Source organism: Mugil cephalus, chromosome 10 (assembly GCF_022458985.1).
Source record: "Mugil cephalus isolate CIBA_MC_2020 chromosome 10, CIBA_Mcephalus_1.1, whole genome shotgun sequence".
Taxonomy (NCBI): domain Eukaryota; kingdom Metazoa; phylum Chordata; class Actinopteri; order Mugiliformes; family Mugilidae; genus Mugil; species Mugil cephalus.
In genome coordinates this window covers 25,613,704-25,635,998 of record NC_061779.1, presented here as the reverse complement: position 1 = coordinate 25,635,998, position 22,295 = coordinate 25,613,704, and the positions used below count along the sequence as shown (strand labels likewise).

The following is a 22,295-nucleotide window of genomic DNA, read 5'->3' as shown; positions in this document are numbered from 1 at the left end:
TGAAGGTAAATGAGAGGAGAAAGTGTAATTCTTGCGAAGCTCCCAGACCGATTCAAATCAAGGACCTTGCAGTTAGATGGTACAATTCATGGTATAATTCACCAGTCAGAGAGACATGATCATTCAAGCTTCATTAATTTTTATCAATATCAGCGTTTTTTGAAAAGCAAGCACCTTACATTCAGTTACAGATTAATTCGATTTTTATTATCTCTTATTGACTGTGGATGTTACAGTATAAATGCTGTCATCACTTATGATATCTGCATTGAAGACACGTCCACATAATTTTTGTCATTGTAGCGCAACCTCTTTATATTATATTACAGGGTTATTGTGTGCACACTACCAGCAACCAGCAAGCCGCTATGCCACGTGAATAGACAGAGTCATTCAGAGAGGAGCATATCTGTTCCATCGTATATATACATGAGGCAACAGAAATACATGCTCAAATGCTTTTTACGTGGATATGGCATATGCTACACTTACAAGCTTATGATATTTTCAGGATCACGGCAACAGGCTGACATCCGACTACTGATGCTACTTGTTGGCTGATTTAATTGCCCTGCTTATTGATCTACACATGCCAGTTTATTTACATGCTGATCGGTTGTATTTCGGTTTCTTCATTCCAGATGATCAGCATGAAAACAGTCTTTGCATATTTGAAAATTTCGAAAGTATAGTGTCTTTTCATGGCCATTGGTCCACTAAGCCAAACAGTTAATGAGAGCGATTTCTGTCATTTATGGGTTCACCATGTTGCTAGTCCAGAGAGGGGTGTGATTAGTGCCAGTAGTATGAGACACAGCACAAAAACTAGGACCACAGACGGCCTGACCTGACCAGTGGCTAACTGTCATCCATTTCAGTTTGCCATGTTTGAAGCCAAATTTTGCCTCAGCTCCCTCTTTTCCTTGTTGTTTATGGGGAAACCAGCAGTTTGACTGGCAAGCGAGCAGATGGCCTGGAAGGAATCTGCACTTGACAGTTTAATCCAGAAGAGAAACTTCTCCCCTTGATTAAATTAAATTAAATTCTGCTTTTATATATTTCTGATAAAGTCGACCGATCAACCAGAATCACTAAAAATGCTAATCAGTCTGCTGCCGTGTTGTTGCTTGGGGCCTTTGAATAGTGTTGCGGGGTCGTGTTAAAAATGTGACCCAATTCAGAGATGAAGCAGCAGCAGTGGCTGCTGCTTAACAAGCAAATAAACATTTTTAAAAGAAACAATTGTTCTTTTCGGTATTTGCTTTGCATATGGCAAAGACCAAACAATTTCTTCTATCCTTCTCTGCTTTTTTATTGCCGTCATTGTAGGAAAAAACAGCAGTGTTAATTGAGGTAAAGAAGAGAGAAAAGAAAGGCCCTCAAGATTTGCCAGAAAGATTCAGCGCACTGAAAGAGAGCTGCCGATTTGTAGACTTGTGGAAGGGGAAAAAAATTGGCGGTGACCTCCCTGGACCCACAATTTGTCAGCGATCTGTGCGCTTTGTTGATTGAAATTTTTAATTTGGGTGTTCTTTGGATGGCCAGTGAAAGGGCATTGTCGCCAAGAGATGAACTCCCCTGCTGCTGCTGCCATTCAGCGCTCAGCCCCAGCCTGTTTTTCTCTCCTTCCTACAAGGGAAAAGGTGCCATGAATATTTTTTTTCGGAAGGGGAGGGGTGGGGGGGGGGCAAACGAGACATGAAATGGCGGATTAATTGAATCTTGTGTGAGCCTTTGGTCCTCGCAGCTGGACCGGTGCTTTAGAGCAATACAAGGCTGCTCTAATTGTAGGGAGACTCACAAAAAGTATCCTTCAGATTCCTTTGCGTTTCCAGCGCGGATGGGAATGTTATTCAGCCAAATAATGCATCCTATTAGCTGCTTAACTCAGCAGCGTTTCATGGATGGGAAGGTTTTTCACGCCTCGCTGTGTCAGTAGGGGTGTGTGCACTTGTGTTTGTGTGTGTGCAGAATTGATGTTCACACAGAGTGTTGTTGGTTTTTATTTATGTCTTTTACAGTACAGGCAATATTGTTCTGTGTGAGGAAAGCATGGAGTCATTTTTAACCTTTGTGTACCATCACTTTCCTGAAAATAACAAAATATTGCTTTTTGTTCTCGTCCATGTCTCCAATAAAAACATTTCTATTCCCCACCTCCATGCCCCCACACCCATTCAGCAACAGTACCACTCTAAAATCGATGTTCTGATTGACGAGGCGTTCAAAGAAATGATTTCCAGCCTTGTCTCAAAGGTAAATCCCTTTTCAGCATTTAAAAAAATGTTCTAGTCTTTTTACTGTTGTATATTATTTTGTCATTTCTGTCAAATACTAAAAAATAGTCAAGTTTTAGGGGTGCAGGGTTATTTTTAATTTAAAATCATCATTGAAGTGAGTATGTTTTGGCTGGTTTCCAAAAGAGAAAAAAATATATATCGCTAGTGTTTGAGATGTATATAATAGGTTTCTGAATTAGACTATATTACAATTTTATTTTTGAACATTTGATGCAAGATGTAAGTGAGGATGGTAAATTGTTGTTATTTCTCTCCCCCACCGCCTGCAGTTTGCCTCTGTTTTAGACTGCGTCCTCTCCAAACTCTCAAGATATGATGAAGGCACTTTCTTCTCTTCAATCCTCTCTTTCACAGTGAGTAACCAGGTTTTTGTTCCACAAAAAAGAGAGCGCTGAGCTGTTTCTTTCACTGTTCACAGAGGCAACCTGTTATTTGCTGGAAACCAAATCTTCTCAGCTAAACTTCAGTATCATTCTTCTTCTTCTTCTTCTTCTCCTCCTCCCCTTTCCTCCTACTCCCTCTGCCTTCCCCTGAAAGGTGAAAGCAGCTGCCAAATATGTGGAAGTTCCTGTGAGTCTGTCGATTTGCTGTTTTATTTTTCACCTTGTCTGTCACATAGTTCCGTTTCCATTCCCATTGAGGCAGTCGAAGCATTGGGAGAAAAATGCAAAGCGGCCGCACTTTGCATTGAGTCACTTGTCAGTTTCTTGTCACACTGTATCAAACATGTGAAAGATAAAGAAGGTTTTAATTCCATGCGCCGCTCCAGAGCTGGAGATCATGCAACAATCTAATTGATTGCACTCTTGTCCTTGGAGATGTGTTTTGTGATTCTGTGGGTGGTGGCAGCATTCAGGTGTCGAGCGATTAAAGAACTGTGGCAGTGTGGCAAAGATCAGAGGCTGTGACGCAGCGAACGGAGGGAGACACACAGCAAGATGTACAACACAGAAGTTAAAGTGTGGAAGTGGTGAGGCATTAACGTTGGACAACGTTCAATGTGCGACTCAGACAGAGAGGTTTATTCTCCAGAATTAGATCTAGAGAAGGTGACCCTTCATTTTCTAAAGTGATAAACACATCGAAATTAACAAAGTACAATTCTCCTGTGATTTGGGTATTTGCACATTTTACATTTCTGAGATATGAAATCTGGCAGCTTTTAAAAGCATCCACTGGGATTTAAGGATATTTTAAAATCAGTTTTTCAAATCTCTCCGGCTTTAATCCAAACTGACAATTAACACAAATACAAGGACAAGGAATTATTAGGAAGTGTGTGACAGGACATGTTTTTGACAGCTGTAAAACATAATTTTAATTTGGAAAAAATTATGAAACAAGCTGATTAAAGCTTAAATCTTTTTCATTTAATTAAAACTGCCTATTGGTTATGTCTATGTTTGACCATTCTGGACTTAGTTCACTGCACCACAGGAACTATTGGGCTCTTCATGTTGAGAGGAGAAAAGTGAAGATGCATGTGATGGATGAATTTCATTATATATTTATTCTTTTTTTTCAACATGATGCAGTTTTCGAACTTTAAAGTTAAACATTTTAGGAATTCTACTTTTGAACGCCAGATTTGAAGCTACACTGAGCAGCATCTTATCTTAGATGATGTCTTATATGTTCTTGTCCAAGAACAAAGTCTGGGAACAACTAACTTTTATCCATCCTGAGATAACAAAATCCACCCACTCACTAATTAACTCCTTATATTTCACTTTTATGCGCTGGACTGTTTTCTTAGCTGGAACCAGTAACGTCTTGGTGTTTCCACGGTTGCTTGGCAACTAGTCCTGTTTTTGCACTTCGGTTTTTGTACAGGTGAAACTGAATGTTTCCAATCTTTGTGCTCAACTAATTTAGCAGGCTGCTAGTTGCATCTACATGTTTACTTTCCAGCCATGTGACTGCTGAAAAACATTTTTATTAAAACATAATTTTTCTGTAATGCTATAGATTCACAAAATGGAACCATTCATTCACCTGTACATTAGAAACCATATCTACCCACAAACCGATTGATGGTCCCAAAAAGGCAATATAACGGTAACGTTATATAACTTCTACACTGTACAACATCATCAGGTAATATTCAGCACAAAGACTAACAGGCAAATGAGCAAACTCTTATTTTCAGAGCTGTGATGTGGTTTGTGGTACAGTCTGCCCTGTTTTCCAGGTCTATTTAATCAAATAGGAACTGTTTTGTGCTTTCCATAAGTCATTGATCTTTGGGTTGTGACACACAATTTACAGGTCTGTATGTTCTGCAGTCACTGTATTTGTTAAAGTAGAGAAAACTAAATGAATGCATGAAATCGTGTTTTTGTCAATTCTCAAAATAACAATGACAATAATTAAATGTCCAATGTAGCAACGACAAAAAATAATTCCACTAATGAATACCACAAATGTCAGCAATGACAACTCAAGTTTTAAAAAGTCCAGGTCAGTGCAACATTTTCATATTTAACTCAATTAGCCACATAATTTCTGCTTTAGAACAGACAGTGACACATCCCTGTTTGTGTCAGCACTGAGAAGACAGACATCCTCATAAACCTTAATGAGATGTTCTCTGGATAAAACCAGCTTGGAGCTTTGTGCTTCTGTTCAGTGTGAGCTCCACATAGTGCTCCATTTTTGACCCTAATGTGTGAGCTGAGAACTCTCAGGTCCTGAGTGTGCAGAGAGGCTGACATGCAAAGCTTTAAAGGCATTTCACTTTACAGTAAACTCATATCAGAATTTTGATATGGTCCTACCAGACTAGGAGTGTATATACGGAGCCTAAGTAGTTTATGGGCATACTCATTGATTCATAGGATGAGCATCCTAAATGAAGGAAACAAAGTAATGGTGCTAAAAGCAGAGATTGTATTCAACCCTTACACAATCAATACTCAAGTGCTGAAACACCAGATGTGAGAAATCTCTGCACTGAGTCACTGAACAGCTGAGATAAAGACCAGCATAACTACCACACTTAACCTTCCTAATTCCCTGACCCGCCACAATACCTCCCACCTACCTTCCCATAATGCTCTCTGGTCCCCTTCCAGACTTCCCTCTCAGCCCCACCTTCCCTGAAATTATAATGTAACCGCTACCTTGGCCTTTTGGTCTTTTGTGTGGAGGGAACCCGACTCAGGTAAGCCTCTTTTAGTATGAACAGCAGGGGCCGGAGCCTTACAGATCCACCCCCCACACCTTGTCACGAAAAGATGAAGCTTTCCTCCTCAACGCATCTCAGCACTAAATCAACGCCACAGGACTGTTTACAATTTCTAAAGGACATGTCCCCGCTCATTCAAAAGACTCCTTCAGCTCTAACTAGTACCATGCATTTCAAGATCACGTCCTGGACGACTGAGAATCTTCACCGCTGTATTTCATTTTTCATCCTTCACTTTCTCTTTTCATTTCTTTACTAATTTATATCAAAACACTTTTTGTGTTTCTCTAGAAAGATATTGCACTTTTAAAATACTTTTATATCGACCTCATTGGTTTAGATTTTTACACTTACATCCAAATATTTATACTAGACTCTCAACAGTTTTAAATGAATTTATATTACATTTTCAGTTTGAGCTTATTACATCATCATTTTCAGATATTACTAGCTAATCAGTCCCAACTGATGTTAATTAGGTTAATTTTACAGCTGTTTTAATTAACTCTGAACTTTAAATTCTTTAATATTACCGGCTAGAGTTACACTTTTAAAGGCAACCTATCAGTATTTAAGCTCGTCACTAAAATCAAGACCTCTGGATTATTTGGGGCTGAGCAGCAGTTTGTTAAACTTTAATGATGGCGAGTGTTGACAAAATGTTTATCTCAGCAGTTAAGAATGAGATTTGTTAACAGAAATGTTTTGATATTTCTTACCTTCAGCGTTAGCTTGTTGTCATCATCAGCCAGAGTTTTAATGTAACAGAACACTGCTGCTGTAATCACCATTAGAACCATAACCACATTATAACCATAACTGATAATAATAAAATATTTTTTAAAGATAATTTTTTATTTTTCTAAATGAAAATGATATTGAGTGCTAAATGAATTTTCTCAAATCATCGACATCATTATTATTTATAGTTTATAGTCAGGTGTAGTTTTTCCTTTTTTATTTCTTCCCACTTCTTTCCAGATGAATTTCAATCACACATTAAGTAAAGTGTGTAATTTCATTACTACTTTCAGTGAATGGCCTTTGCTTGTAGTTGATTGTGATGTCGTAGTATACCGACACTAAATGGTTGGAGACATTAACTGTGTGTGTTTCCCACACTGACTCACACGTGTTCAGCAGGACGTGTTCACGCCTGTACAGCCAAGATACCAGTGACTGACAGCCGCACATGCTCATATCAAACATATGCACACTGGCAAAGCAGAAACACAAACATTGGAAGAGGGATCATCACTGGCTGTTCACCATCTTCAACCCAACGCAGTCCCTCAAACGTTTCTCCACACAATATGTAAACCAACTATAGTTTAGGGGGTTCAGCCTCTTGACAAGGTGCAGTTCAAAAATGCCCCTCCAAAATCTATTTTTTTTTTTTTTTTTTTTTTTTGTAGGTAGTAAAACACATCCCATAATAATGCTTCAAGTAGTATTATTTTAGAATCTCACAAGAAATTATGGAAATGTGAAACTATAAGAAAAACCCTCTCCTGAATATTTTTGTAACCATTTTTCTTTGTTTGCCAAATAGAATTTCTATTTTGAGGCTATATCATAAAACCTATCCAGTATATCCTATGTTTACCATACTGTGGGAAATTGTATGTGGAAAGAAGTGCTGTATGAGGTATGACAATTTCCCATGTGGTTATCATGTGAAACGTGATTTTATAATTTCAGTAAAAGCGATTCTGACTGCTGTATGTATTAAGCAGTTTTTTTTGTTTTGTTTGTTTTGTTTTTTTTTTGTTTGTTTTTTTTCATTTGGAAAGAGCAACGAATGTGCTAGATGTGGGGAGAAAGGCTTAGAGTATATGCAAAATCCATCTTTTAGATGGGATTTTTTCACCAAGGTTAAGCAACAGAAACAGAAATAATATTTACAAATGAATATTCGCTTAATCATTCAAATCAGTAAGTCCCATTTCTTTGTCAAATAAAAATCTGGTTTCTCTCTTTCAACACAAAGATTCTGTTTTTCTGCTTTTTGCTTTTCTCATAATTTTTTTTTTTTTTTTAGACCGTCAGACAAAACAAGTCACTAGAATAAGCACTTTGAGATGCTGATGCAGATGTCAGTAAATGGCATTAATACATAACGGTCTTTATTGGTACAAGGGTTAATAATCTTTTTTTTTTTTTTTTTTTACACTTATTTTAAATTATAGACTTATCGTGCTCTGACATGCAAACATGCATATTTGCACAAACACTACATGCACCTGGCTGAAATGTAATGAAACCACAGCAGGAAACAGGGCCCATAGCGGTGTGTAATTACCTGGCATTTCACTGCCCTCCTCCCTGCTAACCACTCATTATCAAATCCCGCCACCCCTCACGCACGCACACAGATGCGCGCGCACACACACACACACACACACACACACACATTCTGGTCCTCTACCACTCCCCATCCGTATCTGAACAGGAACATTGCTTAAATTTACACTGTCAATTTCTTTTTTTTTGTTGTTGTCAAATGCTGACGAGCAACCAGACATCCATTATCCGGGCGCAGACAGGATTACTGGTGTTTGGCTACAAGCGAAGAAACAGTGAAGGAGACAAAACAGGCTGAGAGGGCAGAGCGTGACAAGAGCGCTGAGCTGCTTGTACGTGTTTTTTTTTTCCCTCTCTCCGTCTTTCTTTCCTCTCGTGTTAAACTCCTAATCTCGGTGGCTGGAACTGTGCCGGCGTCTCCGATCTGTCACGCTGCTTTGTCACCTCGTCAGAACAAGAGAAAAGGGAGGTGAATGATTGAGACAAGCCTTAAGGGGATGGAAGGGTGAAAATAGATGTCTCAAGTGAAAACAGGGGCAGTGATATGTTGTCGGTGACACACACACATACACACAGTGTTGTAGTATAGTTTTTATCTCGTACTTGGAACTTGAGCACATTAATACAAATGAATTTATTCAGTTCTACCACAGTCAGTCTCTCCAGCCTATACTTGTAAATGTTATGACCACCCCTGCAAAACCAAATCCCCTCTGACCCACTAAATTGGGGTCTCAACAAGACCTTTGAAGGTGTCTTGTGGGATGTGGCACCAAGACGTTAGCAGCAGGTTACAGCACATCCCCCAACACTTAACTGTTGACCCAACTTGGGAAGTTACTCACCATTCAGTTTAAAGTGAGCCATGTTTTAAGCCACATTTGCAAAGACTTGCTTTGAGTTGTTCCTTGGTACATATGTGCAACAACCAAAGAAGAACTCATTGGTTGCAGACAACAGATTTGAAGGAGTGGTGAAACAGGGTGTTCAGACGGGTGTAGTCCATGGGATTCTGGAAATAGCAGAGGAGAAAAACTAATCAGAGTTTGTCTACGTCACAGAGTCAAGTGTCAAATTTGAGACTAAACGCGCAACAACATAACCCCAGTTTTTAAGATCATTCCCGCTTATTGATCAGTAATAATGTTGGGGATGTTGATGTAGCATGCAAATTCTACTGTAGACACCCTTCCGGTTTTTCAGCTTGTGAGGATACTTTAGCATCTGAAAATTACTAACAAATATCGTTGTATGTGACAGAAACCTTTTGACATGTACACATACAGTATATTTTCTTTAGTGTAGACATGACCTGGAAGTGTCTGCTGGAACACAATAGAAACAATGTGACAAGTAATGTAGCCTATTCGTTGTCGCCAACATGCCAGGTTTTCATTTCTCCACTCAGTCCACACGATTATGGCGATTCTGACAGACCTGTCAGTCACTGGTCTGACCCGTCCTCCTTCTAGATGAATGAAACACTGAAGCCACCCCTCCATTTCCACACATACACAGCAGTCCCCCTGCGGCCATGTGACCCCACTTTTACCCCTGCTATCTGCAGGTTTTCTTGTACGCTGGTCCGTCTGAATTTCAGCTAAACGTCTATGACTGATCACAGTCTGGCAATAGCAGATACAGACCTCTGAAACACATGCTGGAATATTTTTTTTTTATCAGAAAACATTGAACTTACCTGAGAGGTTACTTTTTTCTTCTGGCATGCGGAAACAAGCAGCTATTCCCCACATGGGGTAGATGCATCCAGAAACATTTTGGATACGCACTAAATGAAAATCAAAAATTTATTCCTCATCAAAAGAGTTGCCAATTAATTTGTTTTTGTCAGGCAACTACTTGAAAGTATTCATTTATTATTTCTACTCTGGGTGTCTGTGTGGGTGGATGTGTTGAAGTTAAATGGATGTATAACTCAGCTGTATGGAACGCTGTAGACAATTGGCAAATGGCAAAATTAATGTCAAGCATAAATGTCAGAGACCCTCACAGCTTTGCATATGTGTAAAATATCATGTCAGAGAGAAAAAGTCAAACAGAATAGGTGTTTATTTTCATAGTTGAAAAAACAAAAGCAATGCAAGTCTTGTTAACAGTTCAAGCATTATAAAGGCCACATGATAACAGACACATAATGCAAGTTTTAAATGGATATAGTAAAATAAATAGTAAAGTTTACAGTTTCCGCTTCTCTGCCTGAGCAAATTAATTAGTCAAAGTCAGTCATATCCATCAGAAAATATTACCCTGTGGTGAAAATGTGCCAAAAATGGCTGCCTCTTTTTCTGTCAATCACCAAAGCCGTATTAAGATCCTTGATGCTATGTGACATTCCATCATGACTTTTGTTTTGTCTTTTGTAAAATACTTGATTCCAAATCTGAATCAGTCTCCAACCTCTGTTTTGCCTCTAAGTGAAGCCAAAAGGTTTCTGTGCTCCTGAAGGTTCCATTTCCCTGTTTTTCCACCACTGTGCGATGCTCCACAGCGCTGTAGCAGAACAACATCCCCCTTGGGGCCAACGCATGTCGGCTCAGAGAAAACGGGTGTGAAGGATGTCAAGACAATTACAATAGGCATTACAGTTGTAATCTCCCCTGACAGCAGGGAGTATGAATGAACAGGGCTTTAACCACTTCTCCTGCCCCTGGCCTCTCCACGCCACACAAACCACTGCTTCCTCACCAGTTAACATTTCCTCCAGTCTAACAGCCTCAGCAGCTTTTTGCTGCTCCTAACACATAAAAAGTAGATAGTTTTTGTCTTCATTTGATCGAGGAAGCAGCTGGGGACGCTGAACGTCTTTACTAAAGGATAACACGGATTTAGTGTGTGCAATCAGAGTATTTATACAGTGTCAGCTGCACTCTTTTTTCTGTATTACACAATTTTCTGCATTTATGACTGGAAATCCCCAAAAACGCCAGATTTTTGGGTTTAATAAATTAACAACTCAAAGTTTAATTTTATTTATTTATTTATATTATATAAATATTATGAACATGATTGAGTTAGATTGATTCACCATTAAACAGACTGACTCTACATTTTTTCAACTATATATTTTATGGAATTTGTCCCATGGTAATTTATGGTGACCCTAGGACCTTCATTTTAATACAAAAGGGAATTCACTTTCATTTTCCCTTGAAGACATTCCCAGGGCTGCACATCAATTCAAAAGTGACAGAATTAGTTGCTTAATGAATAAAAAGGAGTCTTTCTGTACAGTTCACAAACACAGCAGGCAGTGAGTGTGACTCTTTTGGAAAGTTGTCAGGTAGTTCCCCCAAATTCCATTCAATATCACTATCAATATCCATTCAGTATCCCCAGTGCAGAGTTCTTGCACAGACCTCTGCAGACACGCAAGCAGCTGTGCAGAGGTCCTTGTTGAAGCCTTTTCATTGGTTTGTGGGAAACCTGTACCAATTATTTCCACATCTGCTGCCCTCCAAAACACACTGAGACAACCAATATGTAGACAAGAAAGACAACAGAGAGAACAACAGAGATGCAGACCATTGGTGACGTACATACGTCTTAAAGGCTTTACCAAAATCTTACATACAGCAGTTATACACTGCCCCCAATGTATTAATAGAGATTCATCAACAACATCTACTACATTGAAAGATGTACTGAAATCTCTTGTACGATGTATCATTTGTCATTTGTTCTGGTCCTCCACTGGAGGTCTTCATGCCTACCATAAGGCTCACCACTAAACTAGGGGCCTCCGTCAATGATAATAGACAGAGATTTGTAAAATCTGACTGAAATTTGAATAGAGTGAATTGTGACATTTGTTAAACTGTAAGTAAACTGATGTGAGAAAATCAGAACATACGATGTGAGCTTTGCCTACAAAGCTGAATTTGTGATATAGCCAGTGATTCCTTTTGCATGTTTTCATGTCAACATTATCATCTGGGGGTCTGTTCCATATCATGGGCTAAATTTTAAACTTGTGCACAGTTTCAAAAAGTGCTTTATGTAAATGTCTGACAGTTGTATATATTCAGCATCTACCCTAAATTATTTTCAACTCTGTTTTTGTCCTCTGCCCTGCAGAAACCTGGGATGGATCTTGCTGACACTTACATCACCTTCGTACGGCAGAACCAGGACATCCTTCGAGATCGTGTCAATGATGAGCTCTACATTGAAAAGGTGTTTGATGTGAGTGCTCATTTCTTACCTTCACTTTCAGGTTACTGCAAATTAAGTCTAATGTCTGGAGTGTACTCTTGTTTTTCACTATTCTAGAATTATTCTAGTATTATTCAAGTGGATATGTGAGATAGTCACTGAAAGCAAATATTTTTAATTCAGGGGTTGGAGCAATTAAACTAGGCCATTTAATTGAAATAAATAGAACAGAGACCAATGCAATGATGTTACATACTACAACCTGCTTAAATTTAGCTTTGGGCCACTAGATCTTTATGAATTCAACACTGAAATCAACAAGATCTAATCTGTGTTGTGTCTTGCTTCTTCCAATTATTTCTTCTAAGGGTCGTCTTCTTTTTTTTTGACTTAACTGAAGAATTTCCAATATTGTTTGATACTTGATAAATAGTCTATCAAACAAGGCATTCTGCAAACAATGATTATCCACTTACATGTTTTTTAATTACAATATTTTAATACAAAGTGATTAGTACTTTTTCCATGTTGGCAACTTGGTAATTTAGTTTCTCTGTTTCCGTCACTCCAGCAATGACGTTAGACGTCTAAACTGTATCCATTGAAACTTAGTCAGATGAAATGTTTTCCTCTTTTTATGCCCCACATCTCTAATGTATCAAAAACATTTGAACCTAAATCACAAATGATGTGTCCAGGCTCCACCAGACATTGAGGTTCCTATAGTCAGCTCCCATGTTTTTGGTATTTTAATCAACTTTTTGCCCACAGATGTAGTTCAACTGCCTGTTTGTGTCACTTTTCATATTCCCTGGTCACATTCTTTATTTCTGTTATTTCCTCTGTCTCTTCACTCTGGTTCCCAGTGGTCTTCATTCTCCCTCTCACCCCTCTATCTCCTTCTTTTCAAAGTTCTTTCTTCCATGAAGATCCATGAAGAAAACAAGGTGAAGATTGATAAGGTTTATCTAAAAATATAATAAGCAGGATCAGCAAACACAACCTGATTCACAGACTCTCACCAAGCCACTGATTAATCTCCTCTCTAACTTTACCTGCTTATTACGTTGATCAAATACATCATGATTCTTTCAGGCAGACATGGAGATGATGCCACTCCTTGTCCTAATGTGTTTGACAGATTGGGGAGGTTTTTTGTGTGTGCCAGGAAATTTGCTACAATCCGTCCCTCAAGTTCATTGAGGTGTTAGCATGAATAAAACTGGTTGTGTTGGTTGGTGTTAAGCTGGTGAGTCCTAATAGTTGGTTGGAGAACACAACATGTCCTCTGGCAAGAGGTCACAACTGGGAGTTTAATCAAAACTTGGCAATTTTAAGTCAGTTCACAGCTTTAGTGTTATATGTTTCCCACCAGCTGTTAATTATCTATTTTTGAAGAATGCAAAACCAACACGCCTATGGCTGTAGGTATGTTCAACATGAAGGTCACCCCCCTGCTCTGGAAATTTAGGCAAAAACTGGAACACAAAAGGGGAGCAAGTGGGAAGACATCCAATTGCCATGAGACAGCTGAAACACTGAAATCAGCCATATGACTATTTGGTAGCAGCCAAAGCAAAGAGAGCTCTGTACATTTGAAACCGTGTCACCACTCTAAGAAGGAGGGCCGCAGTCTGTGCTTCATAAACCATCTATGATTTCCTGACGAGCATCACCTTGTCTACAGGGGAATTGTATCTGTCCTGTATATATTTCAACACACTCAACAGTTTAGTTTCCTAATATCCATTGGACCATTTAAGTTTGTTTCACGTATTAGTCTCAGGAAGTTTACAATGTGACATTTTCATCTGCTGTGACTTTACATCTTTTTGTAAGTTATCCAGTAAATGCCTGTAAAGTCTTTATAAATGGAGCTCGCAGTCAGGTGTATATAGTGTTTGATTCTCCAGTTTCAGAGCAGCAGCAGGTCGCTTAGAGGCTGAAAACACCGGCTGCTTCTGTTGACCTGTTTATCACTTAGGAAACACCTAGAGCTTTTGGCTCGCTCTGCTGGAGCTGAAAACCCTTCCACACCTCCGCCTTTACATCCATCTAACCATCTCTCCATCCCACGCTGTCCGCTTTCTTCACTGACTGCCCCACCTGCAGGATTCTGATTTATAAGAATATTTTAGCTGTGAGTTGTCAAACACGCTTCAGCCTGCCATCGTGAGTCAATGCAGCAGCCCAGACATGGCGGCTCAGACCTTCGTACACATTAGCAGCACGCCGCCGAGCGATGGATTTCTGCCACCCACTGCCTCCTCTGAGGGTTCAGAGTGTTGTGGCTGAGCCGAGCTGCGCTGTGCTCATTTGTGTGTGTGTGTGTGTGCGTGTCTGTGTGTGTGTTCAGAGGAGGGGGGTGGAGGAGAATGAGTCTAATGAAGCTCAGAAGCTCCCAGTCATGCACCGAGGAGGAGGTGACGCCGGGCCTCAAAGTGTCTCCACTCAGCCCTTCAACATGTATCACACACACACACAGATAAACGTTTTGTGTGTAACAAAGAAAGCAATCCCGAGTTCGACTGCAGTATCAGGCCTCCCGCCAGGAGCATTAGGGGTATGCAATTGTCTTGTTTACGTGACTCTGAGCGAGGCACAGTCAAATTCATTTACAACGTCTTTTCTTTAAAAACAAGGTTTGTCAGCATCAATGGATGTAAAGAGGAAATAGACTGTTGAAGCATCGAGAACTCAAAGACGTGGGCCCTTAACATGCTTCGGTAAACACTGCGTGTGCACGCTTACATGCACCATCTGTTTGTGTACAGGTCCTCACCACTGAGCATCATTTTGCAGATGAGGGGTGTAATAAATGCCCTCACACACATACACCCACACAGCTCCATCCTCTTGACATTTAGACCCGAATTGTGTTGTCGAAACGAGGACAAGAAGTCATTCAATCTCACATTAAGACTAAAAATGTCTTTGAAACAAACTCCAAAAAACAATGTTTAGTTTTGTCACTATTTACATCTACGAATCTGTTTCATATTGCAGTTTGTGTTCCCGTTCAGGATTTTCTCAAAATTTTTGTCAACATCTTAAAACTAGACCAAACTCTGTGTCATGGAGAATAAAACGGATGTGAACAATGACATCCTTCTGGTATTCATTTAGTAAAGAACATTTTTATTATTACAGACCAAAAGAGTACAGTTTTATTAATATACAGAAAAAATAAATAGGCATCTTCTACAGAGACTGCATAATGTTTGATCTTGGCTCTAGAATTGAACATATGACACTTCATTAAAATACAGTCGCACTTTTCTGTAAGAATATACCATTGACTGTAGGACTTGGAAAAATGTAATCAGTGCCAAAATGGAGTGTGTGTTAGATGTTTAAATTGCATTACAACCCCCTCTATCATGGAGTTATTGTTTCTGACAGAACTAATGCAGCCACGCCCCTCCCCCGCATATTCCTTCCATCTGTTTTCATCCCCGTCCTCTAATCAGTTCAGTTAAGGAGCATCTTCATTCTCAATTTCCATAACGTGGCTCGCAAGGTAACCAGCAGGCAGCTGATTAGCCGCTCTGAGGAAGCTCGCCTCGCAGAAAATAAGATAAAATTAAAAGATATCAAAAGATATCATGGAGTAACTTCCACGTCATTGACCATCGAGCACCGACGCAAGCTGATCGCCATACAATAAAAATTCCTGGTTAAAGTGGTATTGTGTGGAGAGGAGGAGGAGAAAATAACAGAGGGAATATGAGAAATAGATAACATGATATATCAAGGCCGGAAAATGTGCAATTACATTGAGAGTTAATGTTACAACAGAAGTAGACAGGAATACATGCATATTCTCTGCAGGTGACATAAACTCAGCTACAACTAAATCCCTGTGTTTTTAAAGTTAGGCATATTTTGCTTTTAGATGTAGAATTATTTTTTTATCTCAATATTGGTTGAAACACGGCCCATAATGAAACCCTAAGGGTAACCACCCAGAAATTTTCATTGAGTCTAGCTGTACAGCTCATAATGGCATCAAACGTGAAATTACATGTCAATTTGATCACCAGAGCAAAGTGACTAATAAAGTAAAAATTTCAACATGATTTCACCTTTATCCCGGGAGCTTCCTGATGATGATGATCACTGGTTATGATTTTAAGACAGGTAGAATTAGATGATATAAAGTGTTGGATCGTTAGAGTCTGAAGATGTTTATGGAAAAAAAAAAAAAAAAATGTAACCACCCGGTGACTTTAAGATCACAAGACATGACTTTTTAAGAAAGCACATGTCTTTATTCATTATGGACAGAAAATAAATTTAATCAGGAGCTGTGATTGAACTTGGACTCTCTTTCATGAGTAAATTTTCTTTCATTTAGTTGAGGCTAAACTACTCAGACTGAAAGAAAAAACTGCTTCATTACTATCTTGTGTGAATGGGGTCAGAGGCCCCTCACACAATAGCTGGAATCAAATATTTGCACGACCTCTGATTATAGATGTATTTTACCTTTTGTCAAGTGCATTAAATAACCTTTGGACTGTTTTTCTCTGGTAAATTGGAAGGTAATTACAGTTCTAGTCATTGTGTAAAATTAAGTCTGCTAACAGCTCTCAGAGGAGCTCTGAATATTACAGGTCATTACTATGTCAGAGCAATTTTGCCCAACATTCTTGTATCTGGTAACTGAATAAAGCCACCCAATGTGTGCATTTTACCAGTAACGTTTTGAATGCTTCTGTAAGTGAGGATCACTCTTCAGATGGGAAAAGGTGCATTTTATTTTCCTGCAGCTGTGACCTGGTGGCAGAAGGTGTGAAGGAAGATTGTTTAATGAAAATTATAAAGATGGAGCCTGATTTTTTCCTCTCTCTTTAAATTTCAAAGCAGAGCCGCGAACTTTTCCCTTTGGCGTGCAGTATCCAGGAGTTCTCCAGTAAATTGGTGTCTTTGAATAAGTAAATGTTTTACCCTCTTTGAGTTTTGCCGTTTTGACGCCACACATCCTTTGACCTTGTGTTGTGGTGTCGCTGCCTGGACTGAAGCGAGGCGTTTCAAAAGTTGTCAGCAAGCAAACGGCTGTCATCTGAACTCCTCTGAAGGCGAGCCCACAGGAGTGACAGCCATTACACCATTAACATAATATGGATTTTATTCATGGTCTTTTCAAGGATACTTCAGCCTTTGAAAAGAAAAAACACAGAATTGAGTTTAAGGATGCTCCTCCGACTGTTTATTAGTGGTTTCTTCCTTCAAAACATGCTTGAGGATGCTTTCAGTGGAAATGTGCTCCAACAGTCTAAGGTCACAACATCTGCACTAATAAATCAGGTTATTTTTTATTCTTTTTTGTTTGTTTGTTTTTATTCTTCTTTTTTTATTTCTTTTTTTCTACATTATGAAATGTCATAGTGAATCTCAGAGCATACATTCAACAATTACTTGTGCACATAAAGAGAAATTCCACGTCCCTACAGGGCATAGACGCTCTCATTCAAAAACCCAGTGGCATTCAGAACTTTGAAACTAAAACTACATCTCTGAAACACTCAGTAGAATGTCTTGTGGCTCACTTTGGGGGCTTTGAGAGCTACCGTAATTGTTTCCTATGACGCCTAAAAGTCAGAACACCACCATATCAACAGGAATAGCAGCAATATCTCTATAACCGGGCTAATGACCACTAGCAGTTAGTCTTCCACTTCCTGGGATACTTCACTGCAAGAGTAAACTGAGTCATAAATGTAAGTGTAATAGATTTTTTACAGCTGACTAATAATTGTGTGTTTCCTGTCCATTTTTGGTTGTCTCTGCTTCTTTCAGCAATGGTACACCGGCTCTATGAAGGCAGTGTGTGTTTGGCTGACTGACCGACTGGACCTGCAGCTCCACATGTACCAGCTGAAAACCCTCATAAAGATTGTAAAGGTAAATTCATGTAAAATATTTAACAAAGACTGTAACTTTGGGTACTGGATTCAATGTTGAGATGCACACACACAAATGTGTGGGAAAAAAGGGCCGTGCTTGTCAGTAAGAGTGACTCTACTTGCTGCAAAGTCTTCTTTTCTTTGTTGTTTGAAAGGATTGGCAGTGAACAGTGAATGAGCCTGAGCCTTGCTACACTGAATTAAAGAAACATCTTAAATTGTGACTTGCTCATGTGAAAACAGTCAGAACTGACAATGAAGGAAAGGAAAGAAAAAAAAAAGACAAATCAAACCACGGTGAAGTGTCCTTGAAAGCAGCGGTGTGAAGAGACGGCGAGACAAGAGCAAGAAAACTGCTCAACTGTGTTTTGCTGCTTCCCACTGCTTTTGTCTTTTCGTAGTTTGCTAATGTACTGAGTTTAACCTGAAAGCAATAGGACAAGAAATGATAATTGTTCCTGACTGAAGGTAAAGAGCACTCAGATGCCTCGGTCTGTCTTCCCAGACACATAAAAGACTCTGCTCGTCCTTGAGCCTCGGTCTTCCCGCTTTTGTCCTTTCAAACTGCAAACTGCATTCATCTCCTCTTGCTTTCCACATTCCTGAGATACTCTCCGTTTCTCATTTTACCTATGTGCTATTCCTTGTACCTTAACAGAAGACCTACCGTGACTTTAGGCTGCAAGGTGTCCTGGATGGCACACTGAACAACAAGAGCTACGAGACCATCTACAACAGGCTGACGATGGAGGAAGCCACAGTGGCAGTCAAAGCCGGCGACAGCCTTCAGGGCATCAGCATGAGAGACAGTGATGAGGAGGATGACTAAACACACACACACACACACACACACACACACACACACACACACACACACACACACACACACACAGCTACTTGATTGGCATCCTCTGGAGATCAGGACCTTCCATGGCAGTTAAGTAGTTAATTCTCAGCAGAAACAGTTACACATATTTTGATAAAGTTTTGCTGAAAATGAAAACTAAATTTTTGCTGCTTAAATTCACCCCAAATCAAATAGATGAGTCATGCTAACATTAAGGGCTGTCCTGCCTAATCATCAGAATGGACAGGTTATGTTCGTGTTTGATAGCAAACTAAATGTCGACCACTTCAAGACATTCAAGACATTGGAACTTAAGCAGAACTAAATTCTGTTTAATACTGTGACTGGAGACAGACCAAGATCAGGACAGGTTAAAGTCAACTTAACTTGAATAAATCAACTGTGTGAAACAATTCCTATGAGTTTACAAAGTGGAAGCAAATCATGTTTTAATGCATTAAAATCCATTGCACTGAAGTCTTACTTCAGTAAGTCATGAACACTCACTACATCTCTATGGTGCATTCAAGGTTAGTTTAATAGCTGGTATCATCTTGAAAGCTAATGCTCAACAAAAGCTAGAATGACACCTGTTGCCAACATGTTACCAGTGAGTGATGATGAATAAATCTGCGATACAGAAACTATTTATTTCATTCTATACGATTCAGTCCCATGAAGACAAACCCAAATTACATGAAGTAATCTGCTTTCCAGCCACACTACTTTGCCATTTATCCTGAAGAAATTCAGAAATTCAAGATTTAAAATGTTGGTGTGACAGCCCTATAAGAAGATGGAAATCATTTCCAGCTTCTGTCTTTCTAAGTACAGCTGCTGTAAGAAATACCATGAAGGTCCTGATCAGATGTGGAGGAACACTCTCTTAGTGACACATCCCTCTGCTACACAACCCGTAACACGCCCATTGCCCAGACTCTAGTTATATATACGTCCACAAACTTGAGTCAGAATGTACAATGAACAGTAAGTGGTGGTGAGGCGAGGCGTCTAAACCTGACCTGCATGGTGCTCAGATGAACCTCGCCTTTCTGTCTCACCTGCAGGACAGGAGGCCCCGCCCCCTCCACACGCAGCCATACTGATTGATGTCACTTTGTACAGCAGAGCTCAGTGATCCTTTCTCTTATGTGTTCACCCACAGCTGTAGTTTATCATTCAGTGCTCTGAACCCCAGAGTCTGAGCTATATCACTTATTCATTATCGTGACAGCAACAGCAGCAAAATGAACTAAATGAGCGTATTTTTATTTGAGAAAGGGTTTTGAATTGACCGATTTTTACTGTTGTAATCAAAGTTTACGTCTCAACTGTCTGAAGTGTGGATATAAGTCGTATCTTTATAGAAACCCTGGGATGCTGCAGTGCTCATTCCAACCCACGGTGATTCTCATTACCAGTAAAGCGTCAGCACTGATTATTTGTTTAAACAAATACGAGGACATTTCGTGCTCCTAGCACACCAACAACTTTCGGCCGTGTGTATAATGACACAAGTGTGACATTGTTACAACACCTCAGACCTTCCTGTAGTAGCAGTGGTGGATAATTGGATTAACAAAGCATGTGACTTTGGCTCTCTAGATCCTTTACCACTTGAAGCAAATGATGACCAACAGTTCACGTTCTTCTAAACCAGCTCATGATGAAACATAAACTGTACAAGTGGCTGATCAGAATGATGGCGATCATTATTCTAATGATGGTTTGGCTATTGTTCTTCGCCCCTCACTGAAAATCATTCAAGAAGAAAGGGCATGGGGTCATTGAGTTGTGAGGAGCTGATCCTCTGGAGGCCATGAAAATGATGGACCTGCATCTTGAACATGTGTGAAGCAGAATCACCGCTGCCTGGCCTATTAAGTTTTAAAGCAGTTATAGAGATAAAACACAAGTAGCCATTCCGTTTTTGTTGTCATCATAGGGGATCTCTATCAACACCGTAGGTCCAACCTGCACGTAGTCATGTGTTTTTAGGGGGTAATGCAGCTTTAGCTATCAGCCACGTGACTTTTTTTCTACCAACACAATTTGCGTCTAGTGCCAAAGTTTCTATGATTGAGTCTTTGTCTAGATTTTGCTCAGTGTTCCGAATCTTAAAGATGTTCATCACAGCGCACAAAAGTTTATCCTGAAGTCCTAAGGCCTTCTATTTGGAATGAGAACACCTTAAATGTCTGTAATGGCTCCTTCTTTTCTTCTTCTGAATTAGTTTAACCTGTGTATTTGATTCCAACCTGCCTGATCACCTAATTTATCTAAAGACCTCTTTTACATTACATTTCAAAGTTGTTGTAACATGATGGTCAAATGTGCAGATTTCTTTGTGAAAAGATAGAAAATATTAATAATATCCACTTTTCATTCACCTTTTACGAACAAAAGCACTGTTGGGGAATACAATTCGAGGCTTCCTTATAATTCAAGAATCCTCCTTACACATGAGCTTTCAGCTCTAAAGCCGGCCTTGTGACTTACCTTAAAGTGTGATGTTCACATCTTCAGACAAAGTCCAACTAAACTTCCAGCTGATGACATGTTGCTTTAGTTTCTGGATCTGACCCTGCTGTAGTTCAACATGTCCCCTCGGCTACTCAGCAGGTCACCTCAGGTGGTTAAGGAGCAAAAAGAACACATTCCTATGCTGCTTGTCCACTATAAGATGAAATAGGTTCCACACACAGAGAGAGAGAGAGAGAGAAACACAAATATTCACTTTCACCACGTTTTAAACTTTGAGATTGGGGAATAACCGTTGAGAAACATGACTACACACTTGCTGTCATCTCTGTTCATTGTGATATTTGCTGTTGTAAAGAATATTGAGCTGTAGAGTGATATGGTCCTACTTCCTGATGTTCATCATATCCGACATTGATCAAAGTCATACAAATGTGTCAACAAACTGGAAAAGCCTGGACTTTTTGGCAGGATCTTGAGAGAAAAGTTGTTGTTGTTGTTTTTTTTATCTGATTAGTGTGTTTAGCCTGATGAACAGTGAGCAGACGAAGCTTGGCATCACTGCTGATCATTCACTCACTAGCATCTCTTTATGTGTCGTTAAGAAAATAAAGACGTTTTACCTGTAAATTTAATGTAGGATCCGACCGACTGTGTGCAACAGCCTGCCGTTTGTTTTAAGTGTCTGATCCAGTTTGTGTCAGTGCGGTTCAAGGCCAAAAACCGAAGGACAAAAACCTATATGAAGAAGTATATTTATATTGTCTTACTGTGCACCTGTTTTGTTCAGGTGTCTTAAATACGTGTCTCTATTAAAAGTGTTTTTAAAGCACTGGTGTTTCCGTCTTGTGGTTTTATTTCTCTCTTTTTGCTCCCCACATCAGGTTGAATATTTGTTTCTGAAAGCAGACACACAGACTGAAAGCATCTATTTTGGTTTGATTAACACTATAAATGCATTTTCCTGTCTTACTCCAAAGAGACAAGTATTGTGTTTCAGTGTCGCCAAATATTTCATCTTTAGACCTCCATGCACAAAGTCAGCTCCAGGACTTTTGGAGAACTGGACCATCCACAGAGCTCTGACCTCAGTC

At 39.5% G+C, this 22,295-nt stretch overlaps 1 protein-coding gene across 9 annotated transcripts in view; it reads left to right on the top strand.

The window, feature by feature from the left end:
- cadps2 (Ca++-dependent secretion activator 2) overlaps nt 1-22,033 on the top strand; it is a 166,671-nt gene extending 144,638 nt beyond the window's left edge. For 5 of the 9 annotated variants that reach the window (XM_047596394.1, XM_047596393.1, XM_047596401.1 and 2 more), the window contains 6 exons: nt 2,182-2,256; nt 2,570-2,653; nt 2,838-2,870; nt 11,887-11,994; nt 17,767-17,871; nt 18,532-22,033. In XM_047596394.1, coding sequence (XP_047452350.1) covers nt 2,182-2,256; nt 2,570-2,653; nt 2,838-2,870; nt 11,887-11,994; nt 17,767-17,871; nt 18,532-18,702 — 576 coding nt within the window. In that variant the 3' untranslated portion in view covers nt 18,703-22,033. The remainder of the gene's footprint in view (nt 1-2,181; nt 2,257-2,569; nt 2,654-2,837; nt 2,871-11,886; nt 11,995-17,766; nt 17,872-18,531) is intronic. The other 4 variants (XM_047596396.1, XM_047596398.1, XM_047596395.1 and 1 more) reach the window with 3 other exon arrangements.
- The last annotated feature ends 262 nt before the right edge of the window (nt 22,034-22,295 follow it).